This window comes from Hemicordylus capensis, chromosome 7 (genome assembly GCF_027244095.1).
Source record: "Hemicordylus capensis ecotype Gifberg chromosome 7, rHemCap1.1.pri, whole genome shotgun sequence".
Classification (NCBI taxonomy): Eukaryota; Metazoa; Chordata; class Lepidosauria; order Squamata; family Cordylidae; genus Hemicordylus; species Hemicordylus capensis.
The window spans coordinates 20,287,591-20,314,306 of record NC_069663.1 but is presented as its reverse complement, the minus strand read 5'-3'; the positions used below and the strand labels follow the sequence as shown (position 1 = coordinate 20,314,306).

The following is a 26,716-nucleotide window of genomic DNA, read 5'->3' as shown; positions in this document are numbered from 1 at the left end:
TCCTAAGAAGCCATGCGGGCTGCGATGTATGGAAAGCCCGCCGCACCTCCTCCAAACACCTTTTCTTTTTTAAAGGGACCGATCTGCGGGTTGGGGGGGGCGAGGCGCAAACGGGGTGCGAGGGCGCCATGTGGGCGGGACGAGGGCCTTGAAAAAGCGCTGGGGAGGGATGGGGAGCACGACTCGAGTCAGGACGGGCTGCGGGGCTCGCTCGGTGCCCGCAGCCACTGCAGAGAGTGACGCATCCTCCCTCCCTCCTGCTGCTGCTCCCCCTCCCCGGTGGCTTCTTCCCTGCCTCCCGCGCCTGTCGCCCGATCAGGGGAGGGAGAGCTGCGCCCTGCCCGGCCCACCCGTCGCCCGCTTTCCCCGCGCAGAGGAGCCTGGCTTGCGCCTCCCCATCCCCCGCGGTCTCTGCCCAGTGCCCGGGCTCCCAGCGCCGCCGCCGCCGCCGCTGCTGCAATGCATCAAGTTTCGCTGCGCCCTCCTCCTCCTCCTCCCCCCGCTCCGAGTGGCGCACGCTTTGATTCCTTCCCAACCGCCCTCTCCAGCCAGCCTGAGCCCCTGCCGCCGCCGCCGCCGGCCCGGGCTCTGCCGCAGCAGTGCGCGCCGCCCGCCGCCACCGGGCAAGGCTGAGAAGAAGGGGAAGGGATAGGGGCAGCGGCCAGCGCGGCGCGGGTGGCGGAGAAGGGGAGGGCCCTCCTCGGGGAACGCCTGATCCCACGCCCACCGCCGGCCTCGAGCCGTTTTTCCTCCCCGCCCCTCTCCTCTGCAGCAAGCCGCCGCCGGGCTCATCATCACCAGGCAGAGCCCTCCCGAGGCGAGTCCTCCTCCTCGCTGCCGAGGCCGCTCCAGCGGCGGCAGAAGGAGGCTTCCCGATCGCGATCCGACTCCATCCCCAAGGGCGAGGCGGGCAGCTTCCGAGGTGCGCTCCCGCAGCCATGGAGCCGGTCCTCTGGAGTCCCGGGCAAGCACCTGCCCGTGGGGGCGGATAGCTCCTCCTCGAGCGCGCCGGAGACGCTGCTGCGCTGCCTGCGGAGTGGTTGGGCGGGGGGGAGGGGGCATTGCCCTCTGCAGAGAAAGCGAGAAAGGATGCGAATTCGGATTGCGCTCCGGATCGGGGACCTCGAGTGACTCTACGAGGCTGCAGCAACAGACCCACCTGCCTCTCCCCCCCCCCCCCTCTCTTGGGAATAGCGGGATACCGTCGGGACACCTTGTAGCCTGGAGGACGCGCCTCGCGGGGCCGGGAGGAGCTGTTTTCCCCTTCCTAGCGGGAGACCGAGAGCTGCCGGGTGGAGAGAGGGGAGGCTTGCGGGGCCCGCGGCAAGCAGGACCCCAGATCGCCACCGGGGCACCTCCCAAGCAGGGTCGCCTCTTGGAGAGGAGGAGGAGGAGGAGGAAGGGTCCCCTCCGCCATTCCCCGCGCTCGCTGGGCCCTTCCCAACTTTTATGGCTCCACCAGCCGGCCGCACCTCCTGCTTCTCGGCCGTCTCTCTGTCCCCGGCTCGGGCGCAAGGGGCCGCCGTCGGGGCAAGTCGCCACGGAGCGCCCCCTGCCGCTGCCGTCCGCTGCGGGGCCAGGCGGGATCGACTGTCCGAGGCTGAAGCAGCCGCATCCGGCTGGGACATTCCAAGGCGCTTGGGTCTTGGGCGGGCGCTAAGCCCCGTGCTATAAATACCCTCCCGAGAAGATTCCTCCCAAGGATCGTCTGTCTGTTGACCGCAAGAGGGGCTGCAAAAGGGCCCGAGCAGCGAGCCGGTCACTCGCCCCGGACCCCCGCCCCAGGCCAAGGAGGGCGCCGCACACCCTGGATCCAGATCGCCAAGCATGGCCACCCTGCGCCCCATCTCGCTTCTGCTCTGCCTTGCCCTAGGTGAGTTAGACCTACCCTGGGCGGAGGGAGGCTTGGTGTGTGTGTGTGTGTGGGGGTGCTTGCGTGTCGTGGTTTTGAAGTGCGACCTCCCAGGGTGATGCAGAAGCAACCTGCCGAAAGAAAGGCCCCGCGTTAGACATGCAGGTGGGAAGCAGGGAGCTGGCCGGGTCCTTGATGGGGGAGAGAGAGGAATCTTGCCCCCAGCGCTCCTTCGGGCCTACCAAACCAGTCCCTGGCTCGAAGGATACCTTGGAAGCCCTCTTCATTTGACCTCACTTCATGGACCACCCTCTCTCCTCTCCACAGGGTCTCAAAGGGTTTCTCCTACTAGCTGCTCCTAATTTGATATAAGATCGAAACTGCTTTTCGATAGAAGTTCTCAAAGCGGTTTACTAGGAAAATGAAGTCAATAAATAGGATGGCTCCCCTGTCCCCAAAGGGCTCGCAATCTGAAAAGAAACACAAGGCAGACCCCAGCAACAGCCCCTGGAGGGAGGCTGTGCTGGGGACGGATAGGGCCAGCTGCTCTCCCCCTGCTAAATATATTTATTTTATTGTCTTTAACGCATTTGTATACTGCCCCAAACACAAGATATAAGAGAACCGCCGCTTTAAAAGGCACCTCTTTGCTCAGGGGATGATTCCCTCTGGAGTATGCAGATCAGGTCTGTGCTGAGATCGCTGGTCCCTATTCTTCGGGCTTCCCGAATCTGCTGGATGCTTTCAGACATGCACGTCTACTAAGAGGCTTCGAAATATGCTCCCGGGACCTTCTTTTAAGGAGGCGGCACCAACAGCCCATTCCAAGATGCTCTGAATCCTGGCCTCTTTTTTGGAGAGCTTGCAGATAGAATCCACCCTTCGCCCCCGGCTTCTGTTTACAATTGTAGCTAGGGTATCTTCTCATCTATTCCGGCTCAACAAGGATAATCTCAGAGGGACCCGAGCAGCCTGCAAGTGGATGCAATAGTGTTAAGTAGGGGTGAGTGCTTTCAGAAAGAGAATGGAAAGGGAAGGGGAGGAGGAATTGGTCCTGTGACCCGAGGAAGGGGGTCCCAGTTTTTTTTATTTTTATTTTTATTTTTTTGCATTTATATACCGCCTTTCGTTAAAAAGATAACCCCAAGGCGGCAGTTCAGGTGTGAGGCTTTTGTATGGGGGATGAATAAGGCTGACGATCCACCCAGGGCCCAAGTGAGCCCTGCTGAACTCCCTGGGACTTCATAGGAGCACGCCGCCGATGCTGTTGCCTTCTGTTGAGTCAGACCACTGGCCCAGCTGGGTCAGTATTTCCTGTGCTGACTGGCAGCAGCTCTTCGGGGGGTCTTTCTAGCCCGGCTTGGAGATGGCAGGGAGCAGTCAAGCGGGGACCTGCTCCAGTGAAAGAAGGAGTGCATATCATAGGCTTAGGCTGCAGATGTGTGTGAGAGAAAGCAAGCAAGTCAGTATGCAAGATTAATAGGCAAAAGCATTTCAGTGCACAGGGATATTCTGCGAATGAAATGTATTCATGGATGTCTGGAGTGGGGAGCGAGGGCCCCCCCCTGTTGCCCTCTCCCAGGATTGTTCCAGTCCCATTGAATTCAGTGGGGCTTATTCCCAGGTAAGTGTGTCTAGGATTGCAGCCTTTGCCCTGCCCCCAGAAAAAGTCCCGAGGATGCCCATGCAGGATCGGTGCTGCCATTAGGCCAACTAGGCAGCTGTCTAGGGCGCAGACCTCAGAGGGGCGCAGAGTGTAGAGTGTCAATGTGTTTGCCTAGGGCACAAAATAGTCTGGCACCGGCCCATGAATGTCGTTTCAAGGAGCAGACCTCTCGCCCCAATTCTATAGAGGGGGGAAACAACTAAGCAGTCTAAAAGGAAGGTGCAGAATGATTTCTGTCTGTCTGTCGCGTGCTGCTGATCTTTCTTTTTCTCCGATTCCCAGCCCAAAGAAAAATCCCTTTCCATCTGGCTTGAACCTCTCATGCCAGCTAGGTGCCTGTAACTCTTTCCATCAAGTCTCTCTGGGTCCTCTGCTTTGGCCCCGAGGGACACACCTTCTTCACTTGCCATAATATATTGGAGAAATTAATGCCCTTAGAAACTCCTGAGCTAATGAGAGCCGTGAGCCAGCATGTGTGTTTGTTTCCCGGATTGGGATTTCCAAAATAATTAGACCCTGTACAGCAGGATCTGATCCCAAGTTACGTCACCTCCTGGCCCCGGGAACAGGCGATGATGGAAAAACGGGTAGATTTCATAGCAGCCTTGCAGATCTGACTGCAGCTTGCATTTCTTTATTTCCAGAGCTCTGTGCTCTGCTTTTGTCACCGAAAAGACAATCAAAGTGACGAACAAGATTTAAAAAACAACACCACCACACAAATAAAACCACAATATTAAGGGGACAGGGTAAAGCAAATTGCATGGCACAGCATAAAGCTGAAGTCAAAAGAACCAGAAGTCTGTTGGCATAGAACCGTTTTTACCTCCCCTACTCCCTGGAAAGGAAGTAACGATGGAGCCTGGTGGGTTTCTCTTGTGAGGATGTCCCAGTGCCTTGGTGCCATGATATTTATGTCATTGTTATCCTGTTCTTCTTCCAAGGAGCTCAGGACATGGTGGGTGGGTTGTGGCCCAATGGTGGAGCATTTGCTTTGCATACAGAAGGTCCCCGGGTTCAATCACTGACATCATGGTGTAGTGGTTAGAGTGCTGGACTACAACAGGGGAGACCCGAGTTCAAATCCCCATTCAGCCATGAGACTTGCTGGGTGACTGGGCCAGTCACTTCTCTTTCAGCCTAACCTACTTCACAGGGTTGTTGGGAGGAGAAAAGTATGTAGTACACCGCTCTGGGCTCCTTGGAGGAGGAGCAGAATATAAATGTTAAAAACAAAAGATAGATAAATAAATAAAAAAAATATCTATGGGCATGTGTTCGTAACTCTGTAATAGAGCATCTGCTTTGCATACAGAAGGTTTTAGGTTCAATCTCTGGCATCTCCAGGTAGGGCTCTTATCTGAAATACTCTTATCTGAAACCTTGGAGAGCTGCTGCTAGTCAGTGTAGACAGTACTGAGCTAGATCGACCAAGGGACGGACTCAGTAGGAAGCAGTAGGAACTCAGTAGGAAGCTCCTATGTAGGGCAGCATACAAACTGCCCTCCCCTCCTGCCCTCCTTTTATCCTCACAGCAAAATAGCTCAGATATTTGAGATATAGTGACTGGCCCAAGGTCAAGTGAAGATTTGAAGCTGGTTCTCCCTCATCCAAGACAGACGCAACCCAGGGTTGCTCAACTTTGGCCTTCCTGCAGATGTTGGCCTACAACTCCCACAATCCCTGGCCATTGGCCATTGTGGCTGGGGATAATGGGGGTTGTAGTCCCAAAACAGCTGGGGGGTGGTGGCCTAAGTTGAGCAGGCCTGCCCTAATCACTACCCCACAGAGCTAGAAGAAGCTGCCAAAGACGCTGATGGGCCTGTCCATCTCTCCACACTCCCCTCCACATGCCATTTGTAGAGGATCTAAGAGAAAGTGCCAACTTCCTTCCATACCGTTTCCGAATGCTTCCTGGTTGCCTGGAGGTGACTTTTATTCACCCTAGGTGAAGAAGACCAAGAAGGGGCCCATTTGCAAGCCTGCTTCAGTCAAATAATCTGGATGTTTCCTGGACAGAATGAAATCTGTCCACATTCTGAAAATTCGCCTAGGGTATTGCTTTTTCCTTCTTCTTCCTATGCTTGGGCAGTGCTGGAGTATTTTATCCCAGTAAAGGTAAAGTGTGCCATTGAGTCGGTGTCGACTCCTGGAGCCCACAGAGCCCTGTGGTTGTCTTTGGTAGAATACAGGAGGGGTTTACCATTGCCTCCTCCCGCGCAGTATGAGATGATGCCTTTCAGCACCTTCCTTTCCTATCCTAACTGGGCAAAGAGGCACCTTTTAACATGGTGATTCTCTTTATATAGCAGGGGGAGAGTAACTGGCCCTATCCACCCCCAGCACAGTACCTCCATTGACTGTTGCTGGTGTCTGTCTTATGTTTCTTTTTCAAATGTGAGCCCTTTGGGGACAGGGTTCCATCTTACTTGTTTGTTATTTCTCTGTGTAAACCGCCCTGAGCCATTTTTTGAAGGGCGGTATAGAAATCAAATTAATAATGACAATAAATAATAATATATTGCTGCTGCCTGATAGAGGTGTTTCCCATACCAGCAGGGATTCGAACCAGCAACCTCTGGCTTTCTGGTTTCCCCGCTGTGTCATTAGGTGGCTTTATTTTATCCAGTAGCTAGCTCTAATTTGGAATGGGTGGGTGAAATACAACAGCCTCTTGAGAAATTTAGTGGGCCTTTTGCCAGGCTTGCAAAATGTTTGATGTTCCTAACACTTACTGGGAGACCATCTGCTTTGCATTCAGAAGGTTCTGAGTTCAATCCCTGGGAAAGAGCCCTGCCTGTAACCTTGGAGAGCTGCTGCCAGTCAGTGTAGTAGACAATACTGAGCTGGTATAGACCAGTGGTCTGACTTAGGAATGTGCACAAAACCGGTTTGCCCAATTCGGTTTGAATTCAAACCGGGTTCGAATCGGGAGGGGGAGGTTTGGTTTTGCTCGGAAACCGCCCTCCCCAGTTTGGTTTGAATTTGAACTGGTTTGAACAGGTTTGAACCTCCCAAAGTGGGTGGGGTGGTAGTTGGCACCCATGGGTGCCTACCACCCAACCCCCAGAGGAATCGGACACTCGTACAATTTTTTACGATTTTTTGAATGTTTTTTTCTCATAGGGTATAAAGGAACTTGAGCCAGCTCATTATTCCCTATTGTGGAGTACCCATGGGTTCCAACTACCACCCAAACCCTGAAGCAATCGGACACTCCTACTATTTTTAATGAATTTTTGAAATATTTTTAATTATTTTTCTCATAGGGTATAATGGGACTAGAACCAGCCCATTATCCCCTATTGTGGAGCACCTAGGGGCACAAAAGTGGAGTGGGTGGCCTACCACCCACCAATCCCCAAGGCAATCTGACACTCCTCCGATTATTGGTGAATTTTAAAAGTATTTTTGAATTCCCCATAGGGAATAATGAGGATTCCAGCAAATTCCAGTGGTGGATGGATTCCAGCAAATTCCAGTGGTGGGTGGTAGTGCCCAAGGGGGGCAAGGAAGCTACCAGAATTATTTCAAAGGAATTGGGCAAAAGGCTGATTTTAAAGTGATTTTTGAAGTTTACGTGTCTTTAAGGTTTTTCTCCATAGGGAAGAATGGAGGTTTCAGCAGCCCCATAACTGCACTTGGGGGGCACTGGAATGGCCCAGAGCGAGTGGTGGTGTAGTGCACAGAGGGTGTCAACCTGGGTTTGTTGTTTCTGAGGTGTTCTGAGTGTAGATTCTCTGGTAGCATATGAAATTTTCAATGACAAACCATGAATCCACTCTCATTTGCTACCAGAGAATCTACACTTAGGGCAGCCCTGCCTGCCTATTTCAAAAATGCATACACAAATAATAGAACAAGTTGTTCTGGTAAGACCTAATCTGCCTACTTTTCTTTCTCTGTCTCTGCAACTGGACTAAGTTAGGTTCAAATTGAGGTGCACAAGTTAGCAAGCAACACATGTATTTTATAGAGATAACTTCCTTAATCCTTGCCCAATGAACCATAACCCCCAGTGGGCATATTAATGTTAGAGAGACTTGCCACAATCCCAAGAAAACCCTGGTTAGCTCTCTGCTTCGCAAATTGATTTTTAAAATTGTTTTCCTTCCAACAGAATCCATTTCTCCTCTACATCCACCACATCCACATGGAAAGCCACCTCTGCAATTATTTGAAAAACAGTTTGGACTCAGAAATCCACGCACATGCCCTAAAAGAACTTTCTGGCTCCTTATGCCAGTTTCTAGCCTAATTAGTCCAGTCTTACAGTTTGCTGTCCCTTCTAGTGTTTTATGCCAAGTCATTTTGGGAATGAGTCATAATGCTTTGCATGCAGATCAGATCAGAGAGCAAGGGAGAGAAAGCAGAGGTTGCATTCCTCCCCTCCAAACAATCAAGTGAGTAAAGAAGCCAGCAAAAGATCAGACCTACCAACAGCCAGCCTGCCTGCTTGCTCTCCAATCAATTTCAGAAGATCGAGGTCTTCTGAGTATCTAAAAGAAAAAGACTCCACCCCACCACTAGTGCTCCCTCTAACAAGGCTTCCCAGATGTTGTTGACTACAACTCTCATAACCCCCAAGCAAAAGCCATTGCAGCTGGGCATGCTGGGAGTTGTATTCAACAACATCTGGGAAGCCCTGTTAGAAGGAACACGGCCCAACACCACCGGGCACTCTGATTGGCTGCCTGAGGATTCAAGCAGCCTCGTCCTTCTCCGATTGGTTTGTAGGGCAGTCCTAGGACTGCCCACTTTGCAAAACAAAGGTAAGCATGCTTATTGGCTCCTGCCTTATTAATATTAATATTGTAAAAGAACTGGGGCTTTTCATTTGTTCTTTGAGGTCGATGCTTCCGTCGCCCACCTCACAGCCCTTAAAGCAGGCTGCAGGCAAGAGCATCAGGGAACAACCGAGGGAGACAAGTAGGCACACTAAATGGAGGCAGAGACAACATGACTGACTGAGAAATTTAAGGTGAGCGATGCCCACTTTGCTCATAGATAAGATCCACCCCTGGCTTGAGTCATTCCGAATCCTGCTTGGAGAGATGCCAGGCATTGAATTGAGGACCTTCAGTATGCAGATCATGGGGGTCTAACACTCAGCTACAGCCACTCCTCACCCCTAATCAACCCATATACTCAACCATTAGGCAGTGTCCCCTCTGCCCATGCTCAGAGATACTCTTTTCTTTGCGATTACTTGCATGCTTAATAAGTTCTAGGACTCTTCTACAGCTCAAACGGAGCCCTGGGACATCATCGAGCTGATTGCCTTAGAGGCATTTAAGGATGAGCATTTTCAGACGGAGAATATTACAGACATGAAAGCAGCACGATCAGTAGCCGCGGCTTGTGCCCTGCACGGTGTTCTGTGCAAATGACACACAAATGATACTTTTTGACACATAGCTATATATTTGCATGAGGCGTGGCCCTCAAAGGTTCCTGGAGTCACTTGGGGTTTTCGACGCCCTAGACAAAGTTTTGATTTGGGTGTCCTTCAGCCAAGATGTGCAGAGCTGCGGCTTTAACTTGAGCGGCACAGGCTGTTCATTCACTAGACTGGGTGACTAGTAAATGCCCGGCCTGCACGGGTTTGAGGATACATATTTTATTTATTTTACGCTCACTAGCACCCTTGAACCTGCCTGCCCACTGCATGACTTTCAAAACTTGCAAAGGTTGCTTTGGAAAGGGGACAGGCCCCCAACAAGGGGCATGGGGCAAGGCAGAATCAAGCATCTCACCTCCGATGTCACAGTACATTGGCCCACCTCAGTTTTCGGGGGGAGGGAATGGTACCCTCCTGATGCCGTGGATCCCTAGCCTTGCCCCCTGCATCAGCATCTGATGTCAGATGCAGGGAGCGGTTAGCCACGCCCCCGCCTCTGACGGCAGACGCGGGGGCGTGTCTGGGGCACGAGGCACGGCTCCTGAGGGGCGGCGGCCAGGTTTCTTGGAACCCCTTCGCTCAGTGGTGGCTCCACCCCTGCTTCCCGCACGATGCCGTGGAGCGACACGAGCCCGATACGGACACGATGCTGTATGAGGGTACGGATGTCTGCAGCCTTGTACATGTATGTGTGTGAAAGTCTGTACCTGGGTTCATTTCAAAAGTGAACCTGGCTACAGGTCCTTCAAATGAGAGGAATAGCATTTATAGATCGGAAATGTAGCTCTGCCGGTGTGGAACATAACATGCGAAATGGGTCTACTATCTCAGGATACTGTGGGAGATGTTTACGTTGTGGGCAGTTTATACCCTGACAGCCAGGTGCCCAACACTGAGCAGAGTACCAAGGGGAAGTTGTTATTTTAAAGTGGGCGGAGGGAGGGGAAGATCCTCCATCAGTGATGAGCCTCGACAGAGCACCGAAACCTGGCATCTGCCCGAGTGTGCTGTATGCTGATGATGCTCGGTCTGATTTGTTGCCATGGCGCAACAGCCTGGTCTCCCTCAACCAGATACCAGATTCAGTTCCCGGCGGAAATGTTTCCTCAGGCCTGATTATTGGCTGCAAATGGAAGTTCTGTTGACTCCCGTTGGAAACAAAATGAGATCTGGAATGTGGTGTGAACGCCAGCAAGAACAACAATCCATGCGCAGGAACATCCTGTGTCGTGATGCAAATCGCGAGATTTGGAGGTAGTCTGGAGATGTTAATGCCCGTGATCGGCAACGCAGCTCCCACTCTTTACCTAACCCGGCGGGAGGGGGGGGGCGCAATCTTGGTCCTCCTCCTTGTTGAACTACAATTCCATCATCCCCGGCTGCAATGGTGGGAGTTGTCGTTCAACAACAGCTGGAGGACCAAGACTGCCCACCCCCACCTAACCCGTTAATCCAGGGCTTCTCGACCTTGGATCCCCAGATGTTGGACTACAACTCCCATCACCCCCTGCTGTGGTCCCTCTAATTTTTCTCATCTCTGTGTGGAATGAGTTTTGTTCTGGGCGGCAGTTTCAAGGCAGCGTGTGTGCACGTGCATTCATAATAGGGCTTTGCTGATTCGACCGGAGCAGGATCTAAAACTAACTGAGTGGCCATCAAAAACCTTGTGAGTGTGTGCACATGGGCACGCCTTAGAGGGAGCAGTGATCCCCTGGCTGAGAACTCCTGGATTAAAGGCATCCTAATCTTCCCTTAGCCGCCTTGAGTGGCACAGCGGGAAAATGCTTGACTAACAAGTGGAGGTTGGCTAGTTCGAATCCCCACTGCTACTCTGTCGGGCAGGGGCAATATAGAAAGATGCTGAAAGGCACCATCTCATACTGCGTGGGAGGAGGCAATGGTCAACCCCTCCTGTATTCTACCAAAGACAACCACAGGGCTCTGTGGGAGTCAACACTGACTCGACGGCACCCTTTACCATTACCTTTAATCTTCCCTTGGTCTATACTAGAAGTATACCTATACAGAACAGCCCCATCTGAGGAGCTGGTCTTTCCTTACAGTGTTTAAACTGAATTTTACGAGAAAAATAAACCCCACTGACTGCCTCAGGCGAGCAAGAGGGCTGGTTTGGTGGTAGCAAGCATGGCTTGTCCCCTTAGCGAAGCAGAGTCTGCCCTGGTTGCATATGAATGGGAGACTAGAAGCGTGAGCACTGCAAGATCTTCCCCTCAGGGGGATGGAGCCGCTCTGGGAAGAGCAGAAGGTTCCAAGTTCCCTCCCTGGCAGCATCTCCAAGATAGGGCTGAGAGAGATTGCCTGCCTGCAACCTTGGAGAAGCCGCTGCCAGTCTGGGAAGACAATACTGAGCTAGATAGACCAATGGTGTGACTCAGTATATGGCAGCTTCCGGTTCAAGATAGGAAACTGCCTTATACTGAGTCAGACGCTTGGTCCATCTAGCTCAGTATCGTCTGCCCTGGCTGGCAGCGGCTCTCCAAAGCTCCAGGCAGGAGTCTTTCCCACCTGCAGAGATTAAACCTGGGACATTCTGCATGCAAAGCAGATGCTCTGCCACTGAGCTATGCCCCAACTCCCCATCACATGTTTGAAAGGGTTGCTTTGCATTGCAGTCCTTGTGTGGCTTGCAGCTTTATTTATTTACATTTATAAATGAATGTAATAATAAATGCTTTCCCTCTGCACTCTCTTCCCAACGCCACCTCCCTTTCAGCGGCTCCTTTTAGCGGTTTAGATTCCATCCAGAATGCAAAGGTATTGCAAGGGTGTGCCTCTCGCCTGTGTATGGTAAACCCATTACGTATTCCTACAACTATGAGATAGCTGCATCCATTAAGTCAGTAATCCTTTGAGCTACCCTGTGGCATCTCGATCATTGCCCCAATTGTGGATGAAAAGCCGGCTGAGAGAAAGTAACTTGCTGAAGGCCAACAGTAAATACATCTTAATTCACGCGTTCTCAAACTTGGGTCCCCAGATTATGTTGGACTACAATTCCCATCACCCCCAGAGGCCATCGTGGCTGGGGATGATGGGAGTTGTAGTCCGACTAGGGTCCCAGGTTTGAGAAGACAGGGTGTCATCTGTTTTTCTTTATCTTGTTTGTAAGTTGCTTTTGACCATTGTGGTTGCGGATGATGGGAGTTGTAGCCCAATAACATCATGTTTGAGAGCCCCTATTCTAACTCATTTGGGTATTTAAATAACTAGGGATAAGAGGAGTTTTAAGATAAGATTCAAATAACTAATATAAAAGGAATTTAATACAATGCAGTATAATATAATATAATATAATATAATATAATATAATATAATATAATATAATATAATATAATATAATATAATATATGAGTTTATAAGAAGATGGTATGATAGGGAGCTTCATAGGCATTTGTGTGTGTTTGGGGAAAAATAGCAATTATAATTTTAAAATAATAGGAGAATATATGATTGCCGTATCCTCATAGAAGGAGCAGCATATATGGGGATTATCTGCTTTTGCATGCTACTTAAAATCCTAATGGTCAGCCCATTTCGGATCATTAAAATTTCAGGACTTGCTTGGGTGCCGTGCAGTTGATTGCAAGGTCCTGGCCAAATTGCAATGCTCAGGAAGATACTTTCCGTCTTTTGAAATCCCCTAAGCTTGGCAGTTGGAGGCAACCTCCTTCCAGAACTCCTGCATTCCTGGGGCAGCTAGAATTTGACTGCCCCAGCATTGTAACATTCCAGGTTTGGAAATGTGGGAGGGCAAGGTGGTGGCCTAGATTAATGCCCTGAAAACTCCAAATTCTGTGACATGAAAAAAAAAAAATCAGCAATGAGAAGGAATTCTTTATACAGAGTAAATTTGCATACTAGGACTCAAGTTTCATGTTTTAGCCTACTTTCCTTAAGGAAAGTAAGCTTATGAGATCACCCAGCTGGTGTGTGTGTGTGTGTGCGTGTGTGTGTGTGTGTGTGTTCATCCATGTGTCCTGCCCTCCATCAACTTCTCAGTGCCTGGACCAATATGAACCAAAGTTGACACAATTGTAGGGACACCTCAACGGCGGCATAGTTTGTTATGATGTCATTCACCCCAATTAAAGATGGTGGACGCATGAACTTTGTTTGAGGCGCAAGTGGGCTAACTTGTGAACCGCATAACGGATCTGAACGAAATTTGGTACAGTTGTCGTGAGTGACACAAAGGGACACCTCAGTGGCGTAGTTTGTGATGATGTCATCCACCCCGATTCAAGATGGCGGACGTATGAACCAGTGTCCCCTCTAACAAGGATTCCCAGATGTTGTGGACTCCAACTCCCCTAATCCTCAAGCAAAAAACCATTGCAGCTGGGGATTCTGGGAGTTGTAGTCAACAACATCTGGGAATCCCTGTGAGAGGGAACACTGGTGAGAACGTCTGAGATGCAAGTGGGAACCGATTTGGACCAAATTATTAGGGGCACATAGGGACACCCCAAGGATGCAGTTTGTGATGATGTCATCCACCCTGACTCAGCCAGTAAATCCTCAAAAGTTACAAGTTCACCTTCTCACACGGGTCTCTGTCAGTGATTTGTGGCCAACCCTCTCCCCCGCCACCAAAACCCGATTTTCATAAAACCGGTTGCCTGGATATATGTCTTACTTGCTGTAGGTGAGCGGCTGTTTATAAGCCTGTCATAAATCCTTTGAGTTTGTGGCCTCGGAGAACGGAGCCTAAACTGGGGCTATTTTGTTTAGAAAAAAGATGACTGCGGAGAGACATGATAGAGGTCTATAAAATCATGCATGGTGTGGATAAAGTGGATAGAGAGAAATTCTTCTCCTTCTCACAGAACACTAGAACCGGGGGTCATCCCATGAAATTGATTGCCAGGAAATCTAGGACCAACAAACAGAAGTACTTTTTCACGCAATGCATAATCCACTTGTGGGATTCTCTGCCACAAGATGTGGTGATAGCCAACAACCTGGATGGCTTTAAGAGGGATATGGATAACTTCATGGAGGAGAGCTCTATCAACGGCCACTAGTCTGAGGGCTATAGGCCACCTCCAGCCTCAGAGAGGCAGGATGCCTCTGAGTACAGCAGGAGGGAGGGCATGCCCTCAACTCCTGCCTGTGGCTTCCATCGGCATCTGGTGGGTCACTGTGTGAAACAGGATGCTGGACTAGAAGGGCCTTGGGCCTGATCCAGCAGGACTGTCCTTATGTCCTCATGTTATGTTCTTAAACGGCACACACTGCCCAATAGGCCTCTGGTGGAACTGGCAGCAGTGCGTTCCTGCTGAGGCTAAATGATTGGTCAGTGCTGAAGCTGCTGCAAAAGAGCGACTGGTACTTTGGATGCTGCAGATGGTGTTGCTGAGGTCAGCAAGATCTGTCCTTCAGGCCTGCCGGGCGCTTGGAGGATGGTCGTTGCTGATGCCTGGAAACTGGGGCTGGGGAAATCACTACCTGCCATGCAGGAGCAGCATCTCCCGCCCCCTCCTGCTGACACATGCCACAGCAACACGCAACACACATCCCTCCGTGTGCTGCCAGTTCTCGGTCACACATGCTCCCACTCAACTATTCACACCCACGGGTGTTCAGTCACGTTTGCCGATGTCGTTCCGAGGCACTGATCTCGTCTCGTTTCCCCCCCCCCCCGCCCGCCCCGGCAGCTTTAATCAGAGCCTGCGGTCAGAGGCAGGACGCCCTCGCGGCAAGGAGATACCGGGGCCAGCTCTCAAATGACGAGTGCTGAAATGGGGGCAGGAGGCTGGTGGTGTGTATGGAAGTGCAGGCAGGGACAAGCGACCTTGAAAGGCCCGGGGTCGTAGCTGTGGTCGAGCATCTGCTTTGCATGCAGGGTCAGCCCTTGGCATCGGAGGGCTGGGAAAGACCCCTGCCTGAAACCTCGGAGAGCTGCTGCCAGTCAGTGTAGTCCATACTGAGCTAGAGGGACCGGTGTCTGGACTCAGCATAAGGCAGCTTCACGCGTTCATTTTCCCTGGAGGGCTGTTGCTTGGTGGCAGAGCATGTGTTTTGCAGGCGGTTTGTCTCGGGTTCATTTCTTTGTGTCTCCAGGAGGCTTTACACACAGGGCTCTATCTATCTATCTATCTATCTATCTATCTATCTGTCTGTCTGTCTGTCTGTCTGTCTGTCTATCTATCTATCTATCTATCTATCTATCTATCTATCTATCTATCTATCTATCTATCTATTTGCTTTCTATACCGCCCTTCCAAAAATGGCTCAGGGCGGTTTACACAGAGAAATAACAAATAAATAAGATGGTTCCCGTTTTCCCAAAGGGCTCACAATCTTAAAAGCAACATCAGATAGACACCAGCAACAGCCACTGGAGGGATGCTGTGCTGGGGATGGATAGGGCCAGTTGCTCTCCCACTGTTCAAAGAGAATCACCACGTTAAAAAGGTGCCTCTTTGCCAAGTTAGTAGGGGTTTCTATTGTAATTCAATTACATTACAATTACATATGTAATTCAATGACACATACGCCAATGATACTCAGGCTCTTGATTAATCTCTCTTACAGGGAACGTTGGTAGGGGCACACTTATGCTTGTGTGGATATCCAGGGCATCTTGCTGTCCTCTTCCCTGTTGCTTCTCCAGCCTTCTCTTGAAGCAGAATCAGGGTCCAAAGGGGTGTCTTGTCCCTACCTTGATCTCAGAGAGCCGTTTCAGAAAAAGGAGCTCAAGTTGAGAGCCATGATATGCACATGTTACATCAGAGGCGGCCCTTTCATGAGGCGGGGTGAAGCAGTGGCCTCAGGCGGTGGATTATTGGGGCACTGGCCTGGCCATCAGGGCAGCTCTTTGGGGCTGATTTGACCCTCGTGAGCTTTGCAAGGAATGCCTCTCCTCACACTTCTTCCAAAGCTTGCCAGAAACCCAGGGAGCAAAGAGGAGAGGCGGCTGTCAACCCCCTGCCCCACCCCACACGCAATTTAAAAGTTTTTAAGGGTTGGTTGTGAAATCAAAGGAGAGATGGCCTCACCCAGCCCAGTTCCTGCTCAGAAAGGAAGCTAAGGGCTTGGTGTGGCCCCTGGGAGGCTGGAGGAGTTTCCTGCCTGCCCTGCTGCACCGGCTTCTGCTGCCTATTCGAGGGCAGAGTTGTGAGTGAAAGAGGCTTCTTTAAACAATGGCTGTGAAAATAATTAATTCAGGCTGCAGGGCTGCAATGTACCAGGACTCTGGACTGTCTGACACTTTGCTGTAAAGTTCCAGTCTGGCAGAGGGGGGAGTGAAAGGGGGAGCAGGAAACATTGGGGGGGAGCATCCATTTCCCCTTGCTATGCGGAGGAGCACCCACTACCCTTTGGTACCCTTTGGAGTACAGTACTTACCTGAATAGAAGGCCTCTGAATGTAAGATGATGCCTTAAACAGGGATTCTTACCCTTGGGTCCCCAGATGTTACTGGACTTCAATTCCCATAATCCCCAGCCCTAATGGCCTTTGGGTGGGGATTATGGGAGTTGAAGTCCAACAACATCTGGGGACCCAAGGTTGAGAACCCATGCCTTAAATGATAGAGGCTACCTGCATTTACCCACATGAAAGAGGAACCTGAATAGAAGACAACCAGCCCACCCCATATTTAGCAGGAAAGAACTGGAGGGGGAAACCTTGTCTTAGATCTGGGTAAATACAGCATTTCGCATCTCGCCTTGGGCACCGCCATACCTTGAGCCTCCCCGTGTGACGTCCTGCTGACAGTGTGCTTCAGCACAGCAGTATCCACGGCTGGCACCGTCCCCTCCTCTGCCGTCCTCCTCTCCTTCCCTCTCCAATGGATCCTGTCCCACTGGGCAGTTTTCCATCCCTCCCAAGGCATTCTGGGAGCACTGCTGTGCCCGTAGCCCTCTCCTCCAGCCAGCCACAGGCTAAGCTCCAAGCGCAGGCTTCAGGGGAATGGTGGGAGCTGGCAGTGCAGGTTGTGGCCGCATTAGTCCGAACGCTCACCAGAAGGCCTCGCTGTGCACTGTGGATTGATGTCCACCAGCACCTTGTGGGAAGACAAGAGAGGGAATCTGAGGCCTTCCCCAGAACGGTGAGCCAATGTACGGGCAAAAGATGGCACCTTTCCCTGCTTCGAGGTTCCCCAAGCAGTGTTCCCTCTAACAGGGATTCCCAGATGTTGCTGACTCCAACTCCCATAATCCCCAAGCAAAAGCCAATGTAGCTGGGGATTCTGGGAGTGGTAGTCAACAACATCTGGGAATCCTCGTTCGAGGGAACACTGTCCCCAGCCCTTCTCCTCTGAAGTTTTCAGAGAGCAGCTTCTGTTGTAAATGAAAGATGGCCAGTTGGGTTTTAGGAACATTGGAAGCCATTGGTCCATCTGGCTCTGTGTTGTCTACACAAGAGATTCTCAACCTTGGGTCCCCAGATGTTACAGGATTATGGGAGTTGAAGTCCAACAACATCTGGGGACCCAAGGTTGAGAACCCATGGTCTACACCAGTGGTTCCCAACCTGCGGTCTGCAGGCCACCAGTGGTCCATGAGGGTACTGCAGGTGGTCCATGGTGGGGGGGAAAGATAAGATAATAGTATAATTCAGTGTACCTCTTATGCATCATATTCTTTTTCTTACTGCTGCAGGTAAATGTACTGTGATGAGTGCAATATGTTTGTGAGTGAGCATAATACATTATTAGAAGTAGCTGTGTTTTTAATACCCCTTGATGTTTATATTTGACTCCCGTAAGCCATAGGCTATGTTACTACTTACTACAAATATTTATATACCGCTCTTCAACAAAATTCTCAAAGTGGTTTACATAGAAAAATAAGTAAGATGTAAATAAGAGGGTGGTGGTCTGGTCGGGTGTCATGTCCTTATTTGATGGGACTGGATTGCTTTTGGATGGGGTGTGTTTCTGTGACCTCTCCGATATCCCCGGCTTCCTTCCAGCGACACTATGCCAAGGTGGCTGTGTGGAGGTGGACTCACTCACAGAAGCGGTGGTCGGCAATTCCTTCAGACTGCAGTGCATCTCCTGTAAGAAGCGCAGCGAGACTACGGCCGTGACCTTTGTGGAGTGGTACTTCAAGAATAAGGAGATGGACGAACACATCAAGGTGTGTGCTGTGGCGAGGGAGGGGCAAGGGGTGGTGGGGAGGAACTACGGACAGGAGGAATGGGAGGACAGCCTGGTCCCTCTTGGACAAGGACATCCCACAGGCACCTTCACCGGCATCACAAATGCAGACAAATAGGTCCCAGTGTCTAGACCAGTGGTTCCCAACCAGGGTTCCTCCAGATGTTTTTGGACTACAACTCCCAGCATCCTCATCCTCCCAGCATCCCCCTCATGGGGATGTTGGGAGTTGTAGTTCATCAACATCTGGAGGAACCCTGGTTGGAACCACTGGTCTAGAAAATGAGTAATCTTGCTAGGAGAGACTTACACACACACACACACACACACACACACACACACACACACACACACTGTTGTCCATTGGAAACGCGATTTTTGGTCCATCATTAAAGCTCACAGAGTTCAGATTGTGCCTTTTTGTTGATTGGTTTTGGTTATTAAAAGTTCACTGCTGAAGTCCTGCCTTAACTGTAAACTCGCTAAGCCACAGTGTGAACATATGAGGTTGCTTAATATTGAGTCCAAGTATTGTTTGGTATGGACTTCATCAGAGCTCGGTATGGACTACATCAGAGCTTGGTATGGACTACATCTTGGGTTCCCAATCTTGTGTCTCCAGATATTACAGTGAGAAGCCTCCTCCCCTAGTTTGGGAGCTGCCTGATATCTGTTTTCTGATTGCCCATGAGTTTAAAGCAAGTTCGGAGGCAGGAAACTTTCTCGGAATTAGGGAGTTCCATGACATCAGGAGTGCCACAGGTTGGGGAACCCCTGGACTACCTACCTGGACTGGGAGTGGCTCTCCAAGGTTTCAGGCAGGAATCTCTCCCAGCCCTACCTGGAGGTGCCAGGGATTGAACCTGGGGCCTTCTGCATGCAAAACAGGTGCTTTCCCACTGAGCTGTGGGTGCCCCTGATGAATATAGGAAGCTGCCTCCTACTGAGTCAGACCATTGGTCCATCTAGCTCAGTACTGTCAACTCTGGCCGGCAGCAGCTCTCCTAAGTTTCAAGCAGCAGCCTTTCCCAATTCTATCTGGAGATATTGCCAGGGATGGAAGCCGGGACCTTCTGCATGCAAGCATATGTTCTACCACTGAGTTACGGCCCCATCCCCTAAGGGGAATATCTTACAGCAGAGAGCGCTTGCATGTAGTCACTCATCCAAATACAAACTGGGACAGACCCTGCTTAGCAAAGGGGACAATTCATGCTTGCTACTGCAAGACCAGCTCTCCTCCACAACATGCAGCGTTCACGGAGAGTTTGATGTTTTGGGCAAAGCAAACCCAATTTCCCCAGCGCCCCATGTTAATTGTATTTCTTTATCCCTTTAAAATGGCCTTGCCGACGTACCGTATCTGGATTTCCAGGTACTTGGCGTTCCAAAGAGCTGTTCCCGGGGCTGTTTTTACTAGCTGCATGAATGATTAACCACGTTACAAGCAGCTGTATAGGTCTCCTTCTAGAGAGAGAGAGTAAACAGAGCCCTCTTGACCAGCGATGGGATGGCAAAAAGACATCCTGACAGGTTGTGCCACAGACCAGGGCGGTGGAGGGGCGGGGGTGGCAAAAGGCAGATCAGGATCTACTGATATATCTCTTAGAGATTTGCAGTCTTGATCAACCAGGGCTGGCCCAAACTATTGCAGCACATGAGGCAGGGCACAAAAGGCTGATCTTGCCCACGCCACTATGGGGCCAACTGCCTTTCAAGACTGACCCTCATGGGAGGCGGGGAGGAGGGAGGGCTGATGATGATGGGAGTTGTAGTCCAAAAACACCTGGGGGTGTCAGAAACCCTGGCATAGAGGGCAGACGGTATGCAAGCGCCGTTTGCGACATTGCACAACATCTTTACTGATCGCACGGCATATGTGGTAAGGCATCAGCCTTAGGTTCCATCGTAGTGGAGCTTGAGCCAAAATGAGCGAGCCTTACCTTCAATGGGTGGGTTTCTTGACCATCAACTCACACTGCATTCCAACCAACTGCATCGTGGTCCATGTGGGGTGGAGCCACATGCAAACTGGTGGCGAAGGGGGCGGAGCCAGTCCCCAACGCCACCCTGCCGCGAGCCAGGGGGACGACCTGCCTACCCAAGTTCCTCCTGGGTCTGACCTGGCCCTCCCCCATCTTCCTTCCAGTTCCTTCACTATGACCCAATGGAGCATGATAAGCCCATGGTCTTAGACGACCGCTTTGAAGACCGGGTGAGATGGGACGGCACCAAGAAAATTGCGGACCTGCAGGACGTTTCCATTATGCTGACGAACGTGACGAACGACCACAGGGGCGACTACATCTGTAGCGTCAACCGCACCCTTGAATTTGATGGGGGCTTCACGCACAACGTCATGGTGAACAAGACGATCCACCTTTCTGTGGTCGATAAGGGTAAGTGCAAGCATCACTTTTAAAGGCTTTTTGCCCAGGCATTTATTTGATTCTCTGCTGCTGCTCTTTATAGTTTTTATTGCTTTTATGCTTTTGTTTTAAAATTTTTAATCAGATTTGTTTAATATTTCCCCCCCCACACTTAATATTTTCTGTCTTTTTTACCATCTTGTGTTAAAAAATAATAATATTTTTTTTGCTGTAAACTGCCTTGGGATTGCTTTAATGAAAGGTGGTATATAAATTTAACAATAACAACAACAACAACAACAACAACAACAACAATAATAATAAAGTCCGGAAGGGTTTTAGTAAAAGGCTAGGGTGCGGGAAGGGGGGGAAGCACCAACAGAGATCCAGTTGGCGGGGGTTAGAGTCATGGCCTTTTTGGTCATGGCCCCTCGGCCCCGGAACGCCTTCCCGGAAGAGCTGCGCCATGCTCCCTCCCTTAGGGTCTTTAAAAAAATAACTGAATGCCCACCTTTTTATGGATGCATTTTAAATTTACCTACAGCTGCTTCAGATCTGACATAACTGTCCAACTTGCAATGTTTGAATTTGGTTTTAAGGGGTTTCTGGTTTTAGTAGTGTGAATTTTGATGTTGTCGTCGTTGTTTTATTAATGTTGTGAGCCGCCCTGAGCAGTATTGTAGGATATAAATATTATAAATAAACAACTAATAGTATGGCTAGGGGTATACGGGGAAATCGAGACAGTGGTTCCCAACCAGTGTGCCGTGCTGACGGCTCTCTTATATACCAGGCCCTTCCTGGTGCATTATGGGACAAGCCAGCTCCAAGAGGAATGTGAGGGATGGCTATGAATAAGAATAAAAAATGTACAAGTGGAACAGCCACAAAATGTTGCAGAATATCCCTGGTGTGCAAGTGTTACCTGAGCCTGTGGCTGAGCATGCTGAAAACATGGAATTTAGCAACAAAGACAGGAGTCCCTGCTCTAACTTGGGTCTTACCTTAGGGAGGTAAAGGAATCGTGGAATAGGGATGTGCACGAAATTCACTCAAATCGATTCGAATTCGAAAGTTTTGAACAGAGTGAAGATTCACTCAAACTGATTCGAATTCACCCAAAGTCAAGTCAAATTTGACTGAATTTGATTAGACTTTGGGCGAATTCAAATCTATTCAAACAAACCTCTACTCTATTCACTGGTTTCAAATTCAAATCGATTCAAATTCGATTCAGATTCAAGTTGAGGGGATTTTGTGCACATCCTTGTCGTGGAATAGATTATATCTAATGGTGGATATTTTGAGTTTATTGTGTGACTGTGTGTGTGTGTGTGTGTGTGTGTGTGTGTGTATGATGGGAGTTGTAGTCCAACACCATCTGGGAACCCAAGGGTGGGGACCCCTGGCTTAGAGGGAGGGCCGGTTTGCCTAACAGAAGCGCGTGAGTCAATGCTCCTGCTTCTCGTCATCGGTGTCCTTCCTTCCTCTCATAGCAAACCGGGACATGGCGTCCATCGTCTCCGAGATCATGATGTACGTTCTCATTGTCGTCCTGACCATCTGGCTGGTGGCTGAGATGGTCTATTGCTACAAGAAGATTGCCGCGGCGACAGAAGCAGCTGCTCAAGAAAACGCGTAAGAGGCAGGGGCAGGGAGAGGGGGGAAGAAGGCCGGAAGCGGAACAATGGTGGGGGGCGGAAGATGTGGGGTGCAAGATGGGAAGGGAGGGGAACTGGGCCAGGAGCAGAAGAGGCTGGAAAGCGGGGAACTGAAACCAGGAGGTGGATTCACACCTCCAAACTGCAATTCCCAACAGAATCCCAAAAAATGCAATTACACCTACTTTTAGAATTCCATAAAGACATTAACAACATATTTTGGAGCCCTATAAAATCTTCACACCAAATCTTACTAATTATATATTTAATCCGGAATCACTAATATAAAGATTCACACGTCATGTTCAACACTCGTACAAAGATGCACACGGATACAGATCTGTACACAGGTACAGTCATTCTCATGAATGTTGGGCACAGGTGCAGCAGTGCACTTCCTAGCTGTCCCATGCATTTGAAGGGACAGTATCCAGGTTCACTTTGAAAAGGAACTTTTTTGCCTTTTTCTGAAGAAGGTAAAGGATATAGACCTACAATTTATTATTTATTTACACAGTCAGACAGGGGTTATTGACTGGTTTGTTTTATCCAGACATCGAGTCCTTCCCAAGGACCTGGGATGGCTGAATTTTATTGTCAATGTTGTTGCTGATATAGGCTGTTCTCAGTAAAGCTGCTTTTTGTAATTGGCTGATGGTGATTTCTGTGGCCCCTCTGGTGCTGAGGTGCTCTTCAAGGTCTTTTGGAACTGCACCCAGAGTGCCAATTACCACTGGGATTATTTGGGACTTTTTCTGCCACAGCCTTTCAGTTTCAATTTGTAGATCTTTGTATTTTGTGATTTTTTCTATTTCTTTTTCTTCTATTCTGCTATCCCCTGGTATTGCTATGTCGATTATTTTGACTTGTTTTTCTTTCTTCTCGACTGCAGTTATATCTGATGTATATTATTTATTATTATTATTATTATTATTATTATTATTATTATTATTATTTATTCGATTTCTATACCGCCCTTCCAAAAATGGCTCAGGACGGTTTACCCAGAGAAAAATGGGAAGGGGGATCCTCTTCTTACATCTTCTCCTTTTCTCTGTGTCCCGACAGCTCCGAGTACTTGGCCATCACGTCGGAAAGCAAGGAAAACTGTACAGGGGTGCAGGTAGCTGAATAGCCCGTGGAGGGCCGTTGGCAGGCACAGGGATTCCTGGTTGGCAGGTAATTTGCAACCATTATCCATGCAGGCTGTGTATGGCTTGGGATGATGGGAGTTGTAGTTCAAAAACAGCTGGGGTGGGGCTAAATTGAGCAGGCTTATAAACCAATCTTGAAGAACTATCCAATATATTCCCTCTCTTTTTGTCACCATGTCGCATCAAGAAGCGGCTTTCAGAGACTGTAGCTGTGGATGATGGGAGTTGTAGTCCAACGACATCTGGCGACCCATGACTAGGAATGGCTGGAATATGAAATAGGGCTGCCCTCTGGCACAGCCCCAGAGGTGCATTCTCCCCAAGGACATTTTTGCAGTGTTGGATGTAATAGATGTTTTAATCCATTACCCAAGAAGGCCAAAATTAGATCTTCCAATCTAAAACACTGTACTAGTGGGAATCATTCTGGCAGACTTCAGAGGGAAAAGGTTATTGTTCCTCTCTTGCTTCCTCTTGTAGGTTAAATCGCAGGGGAAAGGCTGTGAGGCTTAAAGCGTGCAGAGTTGTGGGGGGGGGGTGACCTGTGGGGGGGTGGAACAAGAAAGCTCCTGTTCCTTTAATAGCTTCTCCAAAGGGAAAAATCCAGCTGATACACCTTCTTCTCTCGACAATGTTATCATAAGAAAAGGTTTGCAGGATCAGGCCCATCGAGTCCAGCATCCTGTCTCCGCAGTGGCACTCCAGGTGTCTCTGGGTAGCCCACAGGCCAGCGATGAAAGCATGCCCCCTCTCCTGCAGTTGCTCCCTTGCAACCGATATTCAGAGGCATCCTGCCCTTGAACCTGCAGGCAGCCTATAACCATCGAGACCAGTAGCCATTGACAGACCCCCATGGATGTGTCAATGTCCCCTTTAAAGCCACCCGAGCTAGTGGGTGTTAGCATATCTGGTGGCGGAGCATTCCACAGACCAGTTGTGCGCTGTGTGAAAAGGGGCTTGCTTCTGGTGGTCTTAAAGGTCAGGAGAATCAGCACATGTGGAGCCCTACATCATCATCATCATCATCATCATCATCATTATTACATTTTATATCCCACTCTTCCTCCAAGGAGCCCAGAGCGGTGTCCTACATACTTAGGTTTCTCCTAACAACAACCCTGTGAAGTAGGTTAGGCTGAGAGAGAAGTGACTGGCCCAGAGTCACCCAGCAAGTCTCCTGGCTGAATGGGGATTTGAACTCGGGTCTCCCCGGTCCTAGTCCAGCACTCTGACGATCAGCCCCAAGGCCTAACTAGTCCAGCATCCTGTTGCACACAGTGGCCCACCAGATGCCTCCGAGAAGCCCACAGAAGAGCTGAGGGCATGCCCCCTCTCCTACTGTTGTTCCCCTGCAACTGGTATTTAGAGGCCTGTGGCAGGAGGTGGCCGATAGCCACCGGGCTCAGAGCCATCGAATAGCCACCAGACTAGTAGCCACTATTGCCAAGGACACCAGCAAGCCCTTTGGGCAGGCGGATCGGCCGGCTTCATTTCAAATTCTCATTATGCGGCGGGGTTATCTAACACTGTCTTCGTTAACATTGTTCCAGGAAGGAGGCTTCGAGGAGGTGGCAGCACGGAGGCGAGGGAGAGTGACTCAGCAGAGGCGTCAGCAGCCCCTACGGAGAGTTGAGCTGGAGCCAAGCAGCCCCTCCCCTCCCTGAACGGCCCCTTTCCCTTCACCAAGCATGCTATTTTTAATAACAGAGCTCTTTATCCAGCCCCGGCAGCCACCCGGCGATGGACACAGGCCTTTCGGCGGGCTGGGGTGGCTCGTTCCGGCAGGTGCCTCGCTCTTTTTAGACACACACACACCCCTCCTCCACTTTTGGCGAGCGAGAGTCGCCCCCGCCGCACTGCATGATGGGAAGGTGGCATGCCTGCTTGCTCACGCGACGCGATGCTTGGCGCCCCCCCGCTCCGCCCCCCCACCCCACGCGCCGTGGCCCTGCGCCAGCCTGAGGCCTCTTTCCTTTACGGGCACGCACACTTGCGCTTTCTGGGTTCTTTGCACATTTCTTGCGCTTCGGGTTCTTTCGGTTAACTTCGCTACCAGCACTTTCGACGGGTCTGAGGAGAGGGGGCCCCCCCTCTGGTCGGCACGATCTGCCCCCCCCGTCCCACCCTTTAGTCCCACCAGTGAAGCCTCCATTCTGGCCTCTCCGTTCCCAGGGTGGTCCCAGAAGGAAGCCGAGAGATGTGCCCAAGCTGACCCCTGCCTGAAAGTGACTAAGGCCGCCTGACCCACCGTGGACTGGGGTGCTAAGTCCCAAAGTAGCCTTGAGGGGCGAACTCTCTTGTTGGGCATTGAACGGTGACAAAAAGAGGCAGGTGCTCAATTTTCTGACAAGCTTGTTGTCAGCTTGGCTGAGGGTATGTGGGAGACCCTTCTGTCTGTCTATCTATCTATCTATCTATCTATCTATCTATCTATCTATCATCTATCTATCTATCTATCTATCTATCTATCTATCTATCTATCATATTTTTATACCACCTGATACGTACATCTCTAGGCGGTGTACAAAATTAAAAAAACCAGAGTAAAACAGATCAAAATACACAATAAAAACAGCCTAAAACAGTTACTAAAACAAAATTGTTTAAAAATTATTCTAACGAAAAGCCTACGAAAACAGGAGAATCTTGAGGGTCTTCCTGAAAGCAGACAGAGAAGGAGATGCTCTTATTTCAGCCGGGAGCATCTTCCAAAGCCCTTTTGCTGAAGAGAGAATCAAAATCCCATTGGAGGCCCCTTGCGTCCTTCCACCCCATATTACCGTTGCACCCCTCTTGTCTCTTGTCCAGTTTGCTTTCTGATCTTTGCCCCTCTATGTGGTACAGACGGGTTCTCCCCACAATGCCTCTGTGCCTGCCCCCTTCTCAGATTTTCTCCACCCGGATCGAACGCCACCGGGGCTCTTCAGAGAACACAGTGCCCTCTCCTCTCCTCAGACCTTGGGGGCTGGTTCCAAGGATCAGCCCCTTATCACAATAGAATAGGGTTTGTTCATAAATAAAGATGATTGAATTTCACCTGTTTGGCTTGGAGTGAGTCATTCCATTTGTGTTGGGAACAGAGACTGCTTAGAAAGGCACGATGAAATGTGGGATTTGGAAGAAAGGGTGGCAGGGAAAAGACCCCAGGGACTTTTCACTTCAGGGAGCTTCTGTGTCCGATTCAATCCCATGGTAATGCACAGGCATTGTGTGGTGAATATCTGCAAGATATTCCCTCAGGGGATGAAGCTGCTCTGGGAAGAGCAGAACGTTCCACGTTTCCTCTCTGGCTTCTCCAAGATAGGACTGAGAGAGATTCCTGCCCGCAACCTTGGAGAAGCCGCTGCCAGTCTGTGAAGACAATACTGAGCTAGATGGACCAATGGTCTGACTCAGTATATGGCAGTTTCCTATGTTACTATTGTCCTATTCTACTGAGATATTGTACCTGTGTTCAGGTGTCTGTACATGTTTTTGTGTGAA

The 26,716-nt window shown here is 50.2% G+C and overlaps 1 protein-coding gene across 1 annotated transcript; it reads left to right on the top strand.

Moving 5' to 3' along the window:
• Positions 1–1,738: 1,738 nt before the first annotated feature.
• On the top strand, positions 1,739–26,269 carry SCN1B (sodium voltage-gated channel beta subunit 1). Its single transcript, XM_053268296.1, has 6 exons — positions 1,739–1,873; positions 17,863–18,029; positions 20,199–20,448; positions 21,915–22,056; positions 23,148–23,258; positions 24,784–26,269. The coding sequence occupies exons 1-5, from the start codon at positions 1,828–1,830 to the stop codon at positions 23,212–23,214; spliced, it is 672 nt and encodes a 223-aa protein (XP_053124271.1). The 5' UTR covers positions 1,739–1,827; the 3' UTR covers positions 23,215–23,258; positions 24,784–26,269.
• The last annotated feature ends 447 nt before the right edge of the window (positions 26,270–26,716 follow it).